At 44.5% G+C, this 13,938-nt stretch overlaps 1 protein-coding gene across 1 annotated transcript in view; it reads left to right on the plus strand.

The window, feature by feature from the left end:
- The first annotated feature begins 10,426 nt into the window (after positions 1–10,426).
- Positions 10,427–13,938, plus strand: part of UBE2S (ubiquitin conjugating enzyme E2 S) — a 30,301-nt gene continuing 26,789 nt past the window's right edge. The window contains exon 1 of the mRNA XM_033960026.1: positions 10,427–10,799. Coding sequence (XP_033815917.1) covers positions 10,797–10,799 — 3 coding nt within the window. The 5' untranslated portion in view covers positions 10,427–10,796. The remainder of the gene's footprint in view (positions 10,800–13,938) is intronic.

The raw sequence follows: 13,938 nt of genomic DNA on the forward strand, positions 1-13,938 counted from the left end.
GATGAGGACATGGAAGGGAAAGGGTGAACTGAAATGGGAAACTGGTTTATAGATTAGAAAAGCAGGAAAGGGAGCAAGACTTGGTAGGATGAAGGCATCTGTATAAATGGGCTTTTCCTTCCCCGTGTTGACAGTCCAGCCTGGCGCCTCGCCTAGGGCACCGATGACAGGTTCTGCCTCCGCTGTCCTTCCTTACAGAGCTTGGCTCTTCCCAGGCTCCCCACACCCCCTCCCCATCGTACCTGAACTGATCCTGAGAGCAATACCCGCCGTGATACCTTTGATCTTTATTTATTTATTTTTTTTAAAGTTATATCCTGCCCTATCCATTGATCTCGGTGTGTTTACAATTTCTCACATGTAAGGGTAAATTCGGAAAAGACCGCAAAAATGTAGGTGCCGGGGATGCTGAGGGTTCAGGGCCCCTTTTTCAAAGCTACGGTAGCAAGTGCTAGTACGGCAAATGCAACACAGTCCCTAGGAATTGAATAGGCTGCGTTGCATTTTGCCGCACCGGGAGTCGCTACTGCGGTTTCGTAAAAGGGACCCTTAATGCTCAGTATCCCTGGCACCTACGCTTTGGCGATCTTTTCCGAATTTATCCTTACGTGTGAGAAATCGTAACACTTCGAGTGTGAAGTCTATAACAGCATTTCTGTGTTAGAGAATCCCAGCTTGAGTCTGTAGTTTTGCACCTAATTTTAGATGTGAAGGACTGGTGGAAGTATTTATAAGATGTGACTGAGAATCTAATCTAAACAGGATTTCTTAATCGCACTTATCCAGTACAGGTTCAAACAGTGGCATAGTAAGGGTAGAGGCGCCTGGGTTGGTGATGCTCCCATGCCCTCCTCTCTGCACCCTCGCTCCCGTTCTCCCCCCTCCCCACTCCTTCCTGCCCCCCACTCCACACTCGCACTCTCCCTCTCCCCCCTGTACCTCAAAATCTTTGCCAGTGTGAGTGGCTTTTCTCCAGCATGAGGCAACAAAACAAGGAGAGGAGGGTGGTCCCAACCTAAACTGCAGTGGACAACCAACCAAGAGCAAACAAAACAAAACTGCAGATCTGTACAAGATGTAGGCTGTTTACAGTGAGTGAGCCCCGACGTCGCCAAAACCTTGCTGCTACTCTACATTTTTTGTGACTTTTTTTATTTTCCTTTTTTACCATGGACCCCTGACGAAGGTTTGTCCGAAACACGGACCGTGTCGGGTCCCTTGATTGGTAAAAGGGTTTGCATATAATTATTTTGTCACAATAAATTTTGCCTACGTCTTGTACAGATCTGCAGTTTTGTTTTGTTTTCTCCAGCAGGCTCATTGTGCCACATCAGATTTCCCTCTGATGTCACTTCCTGTCCCCGTGACCCAGAAGTGATTCAAGGAGGAACCAGGCTGGCGCGAGCATCTGGCAGGAGAAGTTGCTCGCACTCGCGAAGATCTACAAAGGTACAGGGTGGGGGAAGGGATGGCGAGGTTGGGTTGGAGAGGTGCTGGCACCCATACTGACACGACACTCGGGGCGGTCTGTCCCTCTGCGCCCCCTTGACTATGCCACTGAGTTCAAAGCGATTTACAAGAGAAGAGACCCATGCAGTATCATGGGGACATGGTTACATTGTGTTGTAGAGGAATGTTCCAATGTTTCAATAGGGGAAAAAGTTACAACACATTTTAGAGGAGGATTACATTGTTACACGAGGGGAAGAAGCTTCATCATGTTTAAAACTGTTACATTGTCATGGAGAGAGGGCAGAGTTATCCAGTTGAAAGGAATTTGTCAAAGCCGCCCGTGTCTGCTCCACGTCCGTGCTCCCTTGCAGTTGCACGCTCTCTGGCAAATTCTATATTTTATTTATTCATTTATTTCTATATTTCTATATGGTGCAATCCAAAGTTCTTGGCGGTTCACAAGAGAATGTATGTACATAATTAATTCAAACATACAAAAAACATAGACTTGAGCATTGTAATCGGTCTCAAGTTTCTTTCTATAGGAGTCTGATATGCAAAACTGGATGACTTAATTGTTTTTGGCTGATCAGACCATGCCTTGCTGCCGCTTATTACGCCGGGGTGATTTTCATTTTCGCAGCCCGCTGCATGCGGCCATCCAGGATTAGTGAATTCCAGAGGGGAGAGCCAAGGTAACTGAAAGCCGTTTCTCCAGAAACACCAACTGCGTATTTTTTTTTTTCCAGTTTATGTTTTATTGTTAATTTCATTGATTTGCCCCTTGTTTTGTTTTATTTTTAACATTTAAATTTCTCCAAAATTCTATTGCTCAACGGTTCCTCCTTTCTGCAGCTATTCCTATCTCTCTTCTTTTCTTCCTTTCAAAACCCTTAGATCAATGTAGTCTTTCTAGAATGTTTATTTTCTTATTTTTTCTTCTATTTCTATTTCTTACTTTTATTACTCAACTAATTGTTATTTTTCCAGGTACTTCAGTTAGATTGTGAGCCTTCGGGATAGTAAGGGAAATTCTAAGTACCTATTCTTTATTTATTTATGTTATTTTTATTGTATCCTTTAATGTATATTTCTTTGTAAACCTATATTACTTATAATTTTAATGTACATTATTGTCTATTTTCTGTAAACCGCTTAGAATCCTAACGGAGTTTAACGGTATATAAGAAATAAATTACATTACATTACATCTTCTCCTCCTGGATGAAACTCGTGCTGCATCGGCTACACTGAAATGCTCGCCTGATTGTGCAGATGGTAGGAGCTTTGGAAAGATGCATTACAGTGCTCCCAAAGGCGAGGTTTCCATCCAGGGGACAGACTGGCAGCTCCATCATCTCCCACCACACATCCTGAGCAACTGCTTCTCCTCCGTTCTGCCCTGGCCCTCCCCTGAGACTCGGGGTTTGACTTTCCTGCTTTCTCCACAGATGTGCTCGGCCTCAGATCGGAGCCAAATGCCCTCTTGCCCTGGTTCAAAAACTCTCGTCCCAGATCCTGCCGATGTAGGTACCTAAGTTAATTGGTTCATAGGCTTAATCACCACCAATAATTGTCCCTTAACATCCCGTAATTAGCTTTAATTGAACTTATTTGAAAGTTAGGCACCTAACTCAAAAAATGTGATTCTGTAAAAAGTGATGTTTAGGTCCAGATTCTCTAAACAGCGCCGATTTTTAGGCGCCCATGCTCAGATAAAAAAAACGCTGTTTAGATTATGTTTTTAACTGAGTTCCAAGGCGCCTACTGGTGCCTAAAAAAATTGGCACCAAAATTGAAAGAAGTTAAATTGGAATTGAGCGACTCTAAATCCAGTATTCAGAAAGTTGAACAGGACTTAACTTTCTTTAAACAGATTCAAGAGACAATAATTAAAGATAATGTTAATCTTAGAAGGAAAAATCGAAATGTTGGCGAACACCGCACGAAGTAATCATTTAAGATTGATTAATTTTCCCAAAGTCACTTTGGTGACTCCAAGGGAAATGATCAAAAGATATTTTCAGGAAATTCTAGGAATTTCAGACAAACTTCTACCTCCACTGTCTCAAGTTTACTATTTGCCTGCTGGTGGTCAAAGCCAACATCAGAGGTCTAGAGTAGAGAATGACACGGTGACAAAATTCATCACCGTTCCCGTCCCCGCGGATTACCGCAGGAAATAATCCCATGCCATTTTCTAGTATCTAATTCAACCTCAGTCCTTCTACACAAGCATTCTTCAAAGCAAAGCTTCTGGGTCAGTGGTTGTGCCCAATTATACTCTGATTCTTCCCTCTCTTCTTAAAGAATGACATGAAGATGGTTTCCCGCGGTTATCCGCGGGGACGGGAACGGTAATGAATTTTGTCACCGTGTCATTCTCTAGTCTAGAGCTCAAGAGGCAATGGACATCTCAGCGTTACTTGAGACGTCAGATATAGAAATTGTGACCCCAGCAACATTAATCATTTCTGTTGCTCTCCAACCAGATAAGGCATGGATTCTGAGTTTATTATTCAAGAACAGAAAGAATTTCTTGGACATAGAATACAGATGTTTCCCAACCTTTCACGTGAGACACAGAAGCGTAGGCGTGAATGTCTGTTACTAAAGCCAGGAGTGCTAGTTTTGGGGGCTACTTTTTACTTGCGACATCCTTGCAAGTGTATTGTTCATCACCAAATGAATAAGTATGTTTGCTTTGAACCTTTTCAATTGACTACTTTCCTGTCTGTATCCCGGTTGCTTATAGCAGTGATTCCTTAAGTTTATATTTACTTTTTATTTTCTCGCTAATTGTGTAAGTCTTGGATCCAATTTGAAGACTTGAGTAACGTTAAGCCATTGTAATTTTTATGTTCTATTATGAATTTATTTGTATAATAATCTATTTCTTTTTTTTTTTTTATTGTTGTAGAATGTATCAGGCTTGACTTCTTTTCTGTACAAGTTTAATGCTTGATTTTATGTTGAAAACTTTTTTTTTTATTTTTTAATTCTTTATTCATTTTCAAAATTACATTAAGTGTTAAATATATTCATTCACATTAACAATAAGTACATCACTTACAAACAATCATTGGTACATTACATAAGTTCTTATCCCTTCCCCATTCCCATCCCTCCCACCCATATATTCCATTATCATATAAAACATATAATAATAAAATTCCCCTCTTCCTACACCTTAAATTGATAAATATAAGGGAAACAATTTCAATTAATCTTTACAATATTTTGTTAATGGTTTCCACACATCCTGAAATTTCTTAAAATATCCCCGTTTTATGTTGAAAACTATAAATAAATAAATATATATAAAAAAATTGGCACCAGAGTGGCACCTCATAGGCTCTGTAGTCTGCCTAACGCCACTGTGGACATGGCTAACACCAGAAGTGACGTTAAGCAGCCTAAAGTGTCTAAGGAGGTGAGAGTCACATCAAAGGTAGGCACTGGAAATGTAGGCCTCAAAAACCCTGGTCTACATTTCTGGCACCTACCTTTGCCAGAGGCACGATTCTGTACCCGGCGCCATCGTGTGATTGACACACAATCGATGACTGTTTTCAAGGCAGCTGCTGACACCAGTCACAGAATCCAGGTCTTAGCCCAAAGCACCTAGCTAAAAAATGGAGGTGGTTAGGAGGAGGATCGTGCTTGTGTTTACGAGTTAGGCACCTCTTTGTGAATTAGGCGCTGTTAGGCGCAAAACCCTGGCATAAAGTTAGGATGCCTAGCAACACCTACGCCTGCTTAGGAGGTGCTAAGTGTGATTCTAGATACTGCGCTGAACTTTTGCAGAATTGCCCTTAGCTCCCTACCATGGCGTAGCGAGGGTAAGAGGGGCCCGGGGTAGTGGTGCCCCTCTTCTCCTTCCCCACCCCTTCCTGCTGCGCATATGCCCCTGTACCTCTTTAACATTCCCAGCGTGAGCAGCAACCCTAACCTGCTGCTCGCACCAGCGTCGGTTCTTCCTCTGACATCACTTCCTAGGTGCAGGCCTGGAACGTTAAACAGGAAGGAACGTTAAAGGGGGGGAAGGGAAGGGGCATGCTTGCAGAGTAATGGGGGGGGGGACAGGGCAGGAGCGGGGGTGGAGAGGAGGACAAGTGCCGGTGCCCCCACCAAGACGGCATCCAGGGCACCACTGGCTCTGTACTAGTCGGTGCCAATGTTTTAGGCAGACTATGTAAAATGGGACACTCAGTTAATAGAATACTGACTATGGGCAGTTATGTGCCTAACTGCCAATTAGAAGCAATTAGCGTCAATTAACATTAGCAGTTATTGGTCATTAATACAATTAGGCTCTAATTAAACAATTAAGGCCCCCTTTTATCAAGCCGTAGTAGAGGGTTTCATTGCGGGCCGGCAAGATAAATGCTCTGACGCTCATTCAGTTCAGTTGGAACATTTACCACGGTAAAACCTTCTACCATGGTTAGATAAGAGGGGGCATATGTTAGGCAGCAACTGTCCTTATTCTGGACGGAGACTCCAGCAAAATGCAGAGTGCAGCGGCTGAAAATACCAGAGACCAGTAAAATGCAGAGAGTGCAAGTGAATGAAAATACCAGAGGACATTTCATAAAAGTGCAGAGTGCAGCGGCTGAAAATACCAGAGACCAGTAAAATGCAGAGAGTGCAAGTGAATGAAAATACCAGAGGACATTTCATAAAAGTGCAGAGTGCAGCGGCTGAAAATACCAGAGACCAGTAAAATGCAGAGAGTGCAAGTGAATGAAAATACCAGAGGACATTTCATAAAAGTGCAGAGTGCAGCGGCTGAAAATACCAGAGACCAGTAAAATGCAGAGAGAGCAAGTGAATGAAAATACCAGAGGACATTTCATAAAAGTGCAGAGTGCAGCGGCTGAAAATACCAGAGACCAGTAAAATGCAGAGAGTGCAAGTGAATGAAAATACCAGAGGACATTTCATAAAAGTGCAGAGTGCAGCGGCTGAAAATACCAGAGACCAGTAAAATGCAGAGAGTGCAAGTGAATGAAAATACCAGAGGACATTTCATAAAAGTGCAGAGTGCAGCGGCTGAAAATACCAGAGACCAGTAAAATGCAGAGAGTGCAAGTGAATGAAAATACCAGAGGACATTTCATAAAAGTGCAGAGTGCAGCGGCTGAAAATACCAGAGACCAGTAAAATGCAGAGAGTGCAAGTGAATGAAAATACCAGAGGACATTTCATAAAAGTGCAGAGTGCAGCGGCTGAAAATACCAGAGACCAGTAAAATGCAGAGAGTGCAAGTGAATGAAAATACCAGAGGACATTTCATAAAAATGCAGCGTGCAAGGACTGAAAATACCAGAGGATATTCCAGAATATGCAGAGATCTGTGAATGGTCCAGCAACCTGCTCTGTGCAGTTGGGGGGAGAGGGCAGTGTGGCTCTCTCTCTCCTTGGCATGGCTGCAGCCTGGGCCTCTGCTGGCTCCAGAATTGTGTTTACACACAGCTTCCTGTTCCCAGGTCCCTGCCCTGAGCTGCATTGTTAGGGCTCAGCCTGGCTGGAGACAGAAAGGGTTTGCCCTGAGTTCAAATGCTGTGTTAGAGTTTGGTAGCCTCTTTGTCCCATTACACTTCCTTTAGACTATTCCCCATTCCTCCTTTCATCGACCTCATGCTAATGCCTGGCACCTGTCCTCTAAATTTCAACTCCTCTTTGCTCCCCATATTTTATTTCACTCTGCCACTGTACAGGGGAACTGGATTTCAAAACTGAGATGTGTTATTCTTTAGCTAATGTTGTCAGACATAATGATAAGTCCTAATGTCTGACAGAGAACACAGCCTGAGCTTAGGAATCCTGCTCCTATAAATGTGCACGATTATTGGTGAGCAATATTTCCTCACAAACAGCAGCCCATCTGTATTTTGTACCTCTTAAACCCATTAATGGAGCGAAGAGGAATTTGGGGGACTGCTGAGTGTCATTTATTCCCGGATGTCGCACAGTTCTCTGAAAATTAATATTACAAAACCTGAAATCTTGTGGATAGGTTCTTCAGTAATACCCTAGAGGTTGACAGGAATCACATAGTTGCACCATGATTTCTCATGGTGGGAGTGCAGCTGCGAATAGAACATAATAATTGCTATACTGGGACAGACTGAAGATCCATCAAGTCCAATATTCTGTTTCCAACAGTGGCCAACCCAGGTCCCAAGTACCAGGCAGAAACCCAAAGAGTAGCAACATTCCAGAGCTGAGATGGTGATGTCATAATGCCTCGTTCCACCAATGCCTAAGAGCCAATCTCGCCAGTGATGTCACAATGGCTTCATTGTCTTATACTTGGCTCACATAAGAACATAAGAGCTGCCATACTGGGACAGACCGAAGGTCCATCAAGCCCAGTATCCTGTTTCCAACAGTGGCCAAACCAGGTCCCAAAGCAGAAACCCAAAGAGTAGCAACATTCCAGAGCTGAGATTGTGATGTCATTATGCCTCATATTGCCTCATTCCACCAATGCCTAAGAGCCAATCTCACAAGTGATGTCACAATGGCTTCATTGTCCTATACTTGGCTCACAGAAGAGCTGCCGTACTGGGATAAACCGAAGGGCTCCCGGAGAGTCTTCTAAAAAGAGAACGTGTCCAGGTTTTCCCGGACTTCTATGTACCACATGTCCAGATTTGCCTGGACTGCCTAGGCATATTGGCGGATTTTCAAAACCTGGCACTTTGTCCGGGTTTCGAACACCGCTGAGCTTGAGGGTCCAGATTTGCCTGGACATGTCCTCTTTTCAGAGGACTGCCCAGGCGTATTGGCGGATTTTCAAAACCTGGCACTTTGTCTGAACACCGCTGAGCTTGAGGCTGCGTTTGGAGGGCATCTGCGCATGAGCTATGATGATGTCACATGCATATGTTTGTGTGAGGCTAGGGTTGGGGTGGAAAGGGGAGGGGCCATGCATCCTCTTTTTTTGAAGTAAAAATATGGGAACCCTTAGGGTTACCAGATTGTTCCACGGAGAAACCTGGACACTTGGTGCTGCCCCATTCTACTCCCAGACCCGCCTTGTTCTGTCACAGCCCTGCCCCATTCTGCTTCCAGTCCTGCCTCATTTCGCCTCCAGCCCTACCCCCACAAAGCCTCATCTTTCTTTTACGACCTCCGTGCTACGTCTGGAGGACCTCTGAGAATGAGCTGATGCATCTGATGTCATCTGTGCATGCTTAGAGGCCCATCAAACGTGGCTGGGAGGTCGGGGCTTTCCAAAACCCAAACTACCAGGTCTTGGAAAGTCTGCCCGGGCATCCAGACATAGGGTTACCATATTTTGAGTAGTAAAACCCTGAAGAAATGGCCCCACCCCAGCCCCGCAAAGCCTCCTCTCATCTTCCCTGATGAGCTCTGGCCATGTCTGGAAGGCCTGGAGCATGCGCGGATGTGAGTGACATCAACCGCACATGCTCAGAGGCCCTTCAGATGCGGATGGAGCTCGTCAGGGCTTTCCAAAACCCGAACAAATTGCCGGGTTTTGGAAAGTCCATCCGGATACCTGGACGGTCCTCTAAAAAGAAGACATGTCTGGGTTTTCCACCCTAGTAACCCTAAGTAACCACAAGACCATACTTTGCAATTTCCCATTGTCAATTTTAGATCCAAAGAAACACCTAATAAAGTACCACAGGGGACCTTATTATCCCCTCTTCTTTTCAACCTCTACATCAAACCAATACTTGACATAGCCCCAAAATACCAAATCAAAATCCACTCCTTCGCCGAAGACATGCAACTAGGGTTACCAGATTTTATGAAAGTAAAATCCGGACCCATGGCCATGCCCCAAGGCCCGCCCAGTTCTGCCCAGCCCGGCACGCCCTGTTATGCCCCAGCCCTGCCCCCTCAACCTGTTCACTTTGTATGGAGTGGCACCGGGAGGGCATCTGCGCATGCACAGGTGTGATATGATGATGTCACACGCATGCGTATGATGTCACCGCATTGCATCCACCATGCACAGATGCCCTTCTGATGCCACTCCCAGCTGAAAGCTTTTCAAAACCCGGACCAAGTGCCAGATTTTGAAAAGCCTTCCAGAGAATCCAGACATCTGGTAACCCTACAGAGGACAGGATATAAATCAAAATAAGTAATAATATTTTACAGTATTTCTTCACAGAAAGCTGATGATCATTCACACATAAACTGTCTGGCCATAGATATTCAAACACAGTCCCCACTATCATGTCCAAATAAAGTGGTGGAAAGAAAGGCTTTCATTATTTTTATTTTTTTTAAATTGTATATTTATATATTTATTTAAATTTGATTTCAGAACCAGCATTATTTTAATGATTAGAAATACTCAATAGTTATTGGCTAGACGGCTAGTCAATTAGAACTTTGCAAGGTTTGATTGGTCAGTCTTGAAGCGCCCCTTCGGTTTGTGTCAATGACATCACGCTCCGAGTGGGTTTTTTTCACTCGGTATGGTGTTTTTTTTTTATTTTTAAACTTCAAACTACCCTGAGATAATTGGTTGTAAGGTTTTGGTTGTCTTAGCAACTCGACGGCCTCCTAGAAAGTTGATTGGGTTTCCGACCTATCTTCATCCGCCCAACTCCTCCTCTTGCATCAGTAATTCGAAATTCGAATCATTGGGTCTTGCAGACCTTTATTTTTAAAACCAGCCAATTAGGAAGGTCTACTCTAAAGAGTCACGCTTCTATAGGCCGGTGTTAATGACAGTCAGATGACTCAGGGTGACGCTAGATTTTTTTCATTACTACCACGCCCCCTTTTATTGTCTCCAAGCTCAGATTGGCCGGAAGGCGGAGCGTGCGCAGTGGCCTCCTCATTGTGATTGGCGGACGGCAGGTGACGGAGGTGAGGCGGGGATATAGAGGCACGTTTCGGTGACGCAAAGGCGAGGGCGGGAGTCAAGGCAGCGGAGGTGATATAAAGAGAGGCTTTAGGGCGGGGCGTGCTGTCAGGAAGGGGGGTGGGAGGGGGAGGTCGCGCGCAGGCACCTGGCAGGTGGCGAGCGTTATCCTCGGCCACGCCTCCACGGCACATTTTCTTTTCCTCTTCAGTTGTTTTTAATAAAACCGCGTGCAAGTATTCTGAGAGAAAGCCGGCTTCCCCCCCCCCCCCTCCCGCTGAGGAATCCGTCCATCCATCCCGGAAAGAACCGTGTCTGGAGCGCAAGCGGAAGTTGGTGTGTGAGGAGCGCCGACGTCACATCCGGTCCCGGCGGCTTCTGCCTCAGTGTTGGTGTGTGAGTGAGTGTGGATATCGGCTGCGGGCGAGCGGGGCGGCTGAGGGAGGACGAGGCGCTCCCGGGCCTACGAGAGTCCCAGCGCCCGGCCATGGTAAGTCTTCCCCTCCCCATGCGTTACATCCAGGGTTTCTCCTACCCCCCCCCCCCACGCTGCACACCCTAAGCCGTGTCTGGAGAGGAACTGAGGGTGACACTGATGGGGGAGGGGCATGAGAGGGTCGGGGAGGTAAATACCTGAAAGGTCTTAATACAACCCCCACCCCCCCAATCTTTTCTTAAGATTATAAGAGCTGCCATAGTGGGACAGACCGAGGGTCCGTCAAGCCCAGCATCTTCTTTCCAACAGTGGCCAACCCAGGTCACAAATACCTAGCAAGATCCCAAATAGTAAGCCTTTTTTAAACCCTGCTAAGCTAACTGCTTTTACTACAGCGAATAATAGAATTTAATTCGACATACAAATGCTGCTATATGTCCTTGCCCCTGTTTTTGGGTTTCTTTTGGGGGGGGGGGCATTCATAATTTGAACATTTTATTTTGTACAATGGCTATTCATTTTTGTCATTCTCACGTATTTTAAGCAGGAAATGGCTAAGAACATAAGAGCTCCTCACAAGAGGAATCAAAAGTCAGGTGGGACGTCAACAGTACTGCTTGGGTTTAGGTGTGATGTGCCATAAAAAATGGAGGAAAAAGCCTCAGACTGAAACCCTCCCACCTCCACAAAGGTGGTTAACCGGTGGTTGGGTGATAACCTCACTGGTAAAAAAAACCTCCAATGCACTCCCAGAATGTAAAAACCTTAAGCAGGGCTGTTCGTGCTGAATGATAGAAGAAAAAATCTTTCAACTTATCTTCTGTCGATTGGTACACCAACGGTGGCCAGCGTTTCACAAGTCTGCTGCCTCAGGGTGTAACGTATCCGATCAAACTTCAATCGGGACGCCAGAACGCATCTCCTACATCTTTCTTCTATCATTCAGCACGAACAGCCCTGCTTAAGGTTTTTACATTCTGGGAGTGCATTGGAGGTTTTTTGCCAGTGAGGTTATCATCCAACCACCGGTTAACCACCTTTGTGGAGGTGGAAGGGTTTCAGTCTGAGGCTTTTTCCTCCATTTTTTATGGCACATCACATCTAAACCAAAGCAGTACTGTTGACGTCCCACCTGACCTTAGATTTCTCTTGTGAAAGTGTATTTTGGACAGTATTGAGTTTTTCACAAATCCGAGTTTCTCTAGCTATAAGAACATAAGAGCTGCCATTCTTAAATTCCTTCAAACCCAGTTTCCTGTTACCAACAGTGACAAACCCAGGTCACAAGTACCTGGCTAGAGTGAAACAGATTTTATGTTATTTATCCTATGAATAAGTTGTGGATTTCCCCCCGCCGTCTCTTTACAGAGAAAGGAAAATGGTAAAACTAGAGGGCATAAATTGAGGTTGTGGGATGTTAGGAGTAATGTTAAAAAATTATTTTTCATGAAGAGGGTAGTGGATGCCTGGAATTCCTTCCCAAGGGAAGTGGTGTAGAAGAAAATTGTGACTTAATTGAAAATCAGCATGGGATGAACACAGAAGATCTCTATTCTGAAAATTAAGGGTATAAATGGAAGAATTAGGGCTGGTACTGGGGAGAATTGCATGGTCTGTGTTCCTTGTATGGTGATTCACTTTATGAAGGGCTGGGAGAGCATTTGAGCCCCAGTAGCTTGGACTGTGAGGATGTTGCTGGGCAAACGAGATGGTTGCCACAAACAAAATGGTTGGATAGGCTGGAGTGAGCTTTGACTGCAACTCCAGTAGTTGGAAGCTAAGGATAGTATTGGGTGGACTTAATGGTCTATGACACAGAAATATCAAAGAAAAAGACAATTTAATTTTGAATTTATAATGCGTGTAACTATTGGGCATAGTAGACAGACTGTTCAGGTCTTTATCTGCTGTCACTAAATGCACATTGCACAAGGAACTCAAAGATGAGATTTAGTGGCATTAACCCTGTCACCAGTGCAAGGCAGGGCTAGTCCCAAAATTAGGCAATACTAGGCGGTGGCCTTGGGCAGCTGCTTCAGGGGAGTGAATATATAGGAAAGAGTAGCTGCTGTCAGAGAAAACAGATTCTTTTAGTCACATAAACTCAAAGAACCATCAGTGAGTACTTTACTTGCAGGAGGATTGGAGAGCGGACAGATTAGGAAATTAAGTGGGGGGCTTGGAGCTTGGAAGTGGAGGGCTGGTGCAAGAGTACTGGGAATAAGAGCCTTACTCTAAATGAGAGGGGCCAAAATGACTTGAAACTCCAAAAACCAGACCTGCTCTCTATTCTCTAGACACCTGAAGGGTTTCGGGCTAACTGAGCCCCTTATACCAAATGTTTGGTTGGAAATTATAAACAGAGTGTTACATCAGTAAGTGGGAACTCGTGTGGAAGGTTTTATCCGAGTTCACCAGGGTTCAACACCACCAAATGCACCAACATGCTTGGCAAATATTACCCACTCACATCATTTTAAAACACTGTAGGTTGCAAGAGTACTGGGCACATTGTTCTGTGTTTTAGGCCAGCCTTCACCCTAAGTGTCATATATTTTAGTAACATAGTACTGTATATGTCATCAGAAAAAGACCTTCATGGTTCATCCAGTCCACTCATCAAGGTGACTAGAGTTTGAATATGGTGCTCTGTACAGGTTGACCTCGGATCTTTGTCTATACACATACATACTGCAATTTCCATATAAAGAAATGTGTGTGTGATTTTTAGTGCTGAGGGTACACAGGTACAAAGTGGATTTGTTTTTTTCTCATGGGAGGTAATGTCTCAAGATTTGTTATATTTGTGAATACGACTCAGTGCTTGCTATGAATAATTAAATCAGCAAAGAAAGAATGTAATGGTAAATGCATAGAGTGGAAAATACAAAAAGTTACTTAAGGAACTACTATGTTTCCCCAAAAATAAGACAGGGTCTTATATTAATTTTGGGTCCAAAAAATGCATGAGGGCTTATTTTCGGGGATGTGTTGGGGTTATTTTTTAATGTACAACAAACATCTCTTCCTTCCTCTTCTCCACCCCAGTTCTTCCTCTTTCCTTTATTCCCCCCCCCACATGTGCATCATCTTTCCTCCCCTCTCACTCATCCCCTTGTGCAGCATCTTTCTATCCCTCCCTCCCAGCAGAACTCCACAGACCCACCATGAGACTGACGTACTTCTGCTCCGA

Source organism: Geotrypetes seraphini, chromosome 10 (assembly GCF_902459505.1).
Source record: "Geotrypetes seraphini chromosome 10, aGeoSer1.1, whole genome shotgun sequence".
NCBI classification, from domain to species: domain Eukaryota; kingdom Metazoa; phylum Chordata; class Amphibia; order Gymnophiona; family Dermophiidae; genus Geotrypetes; species Geotrypetes seraphini.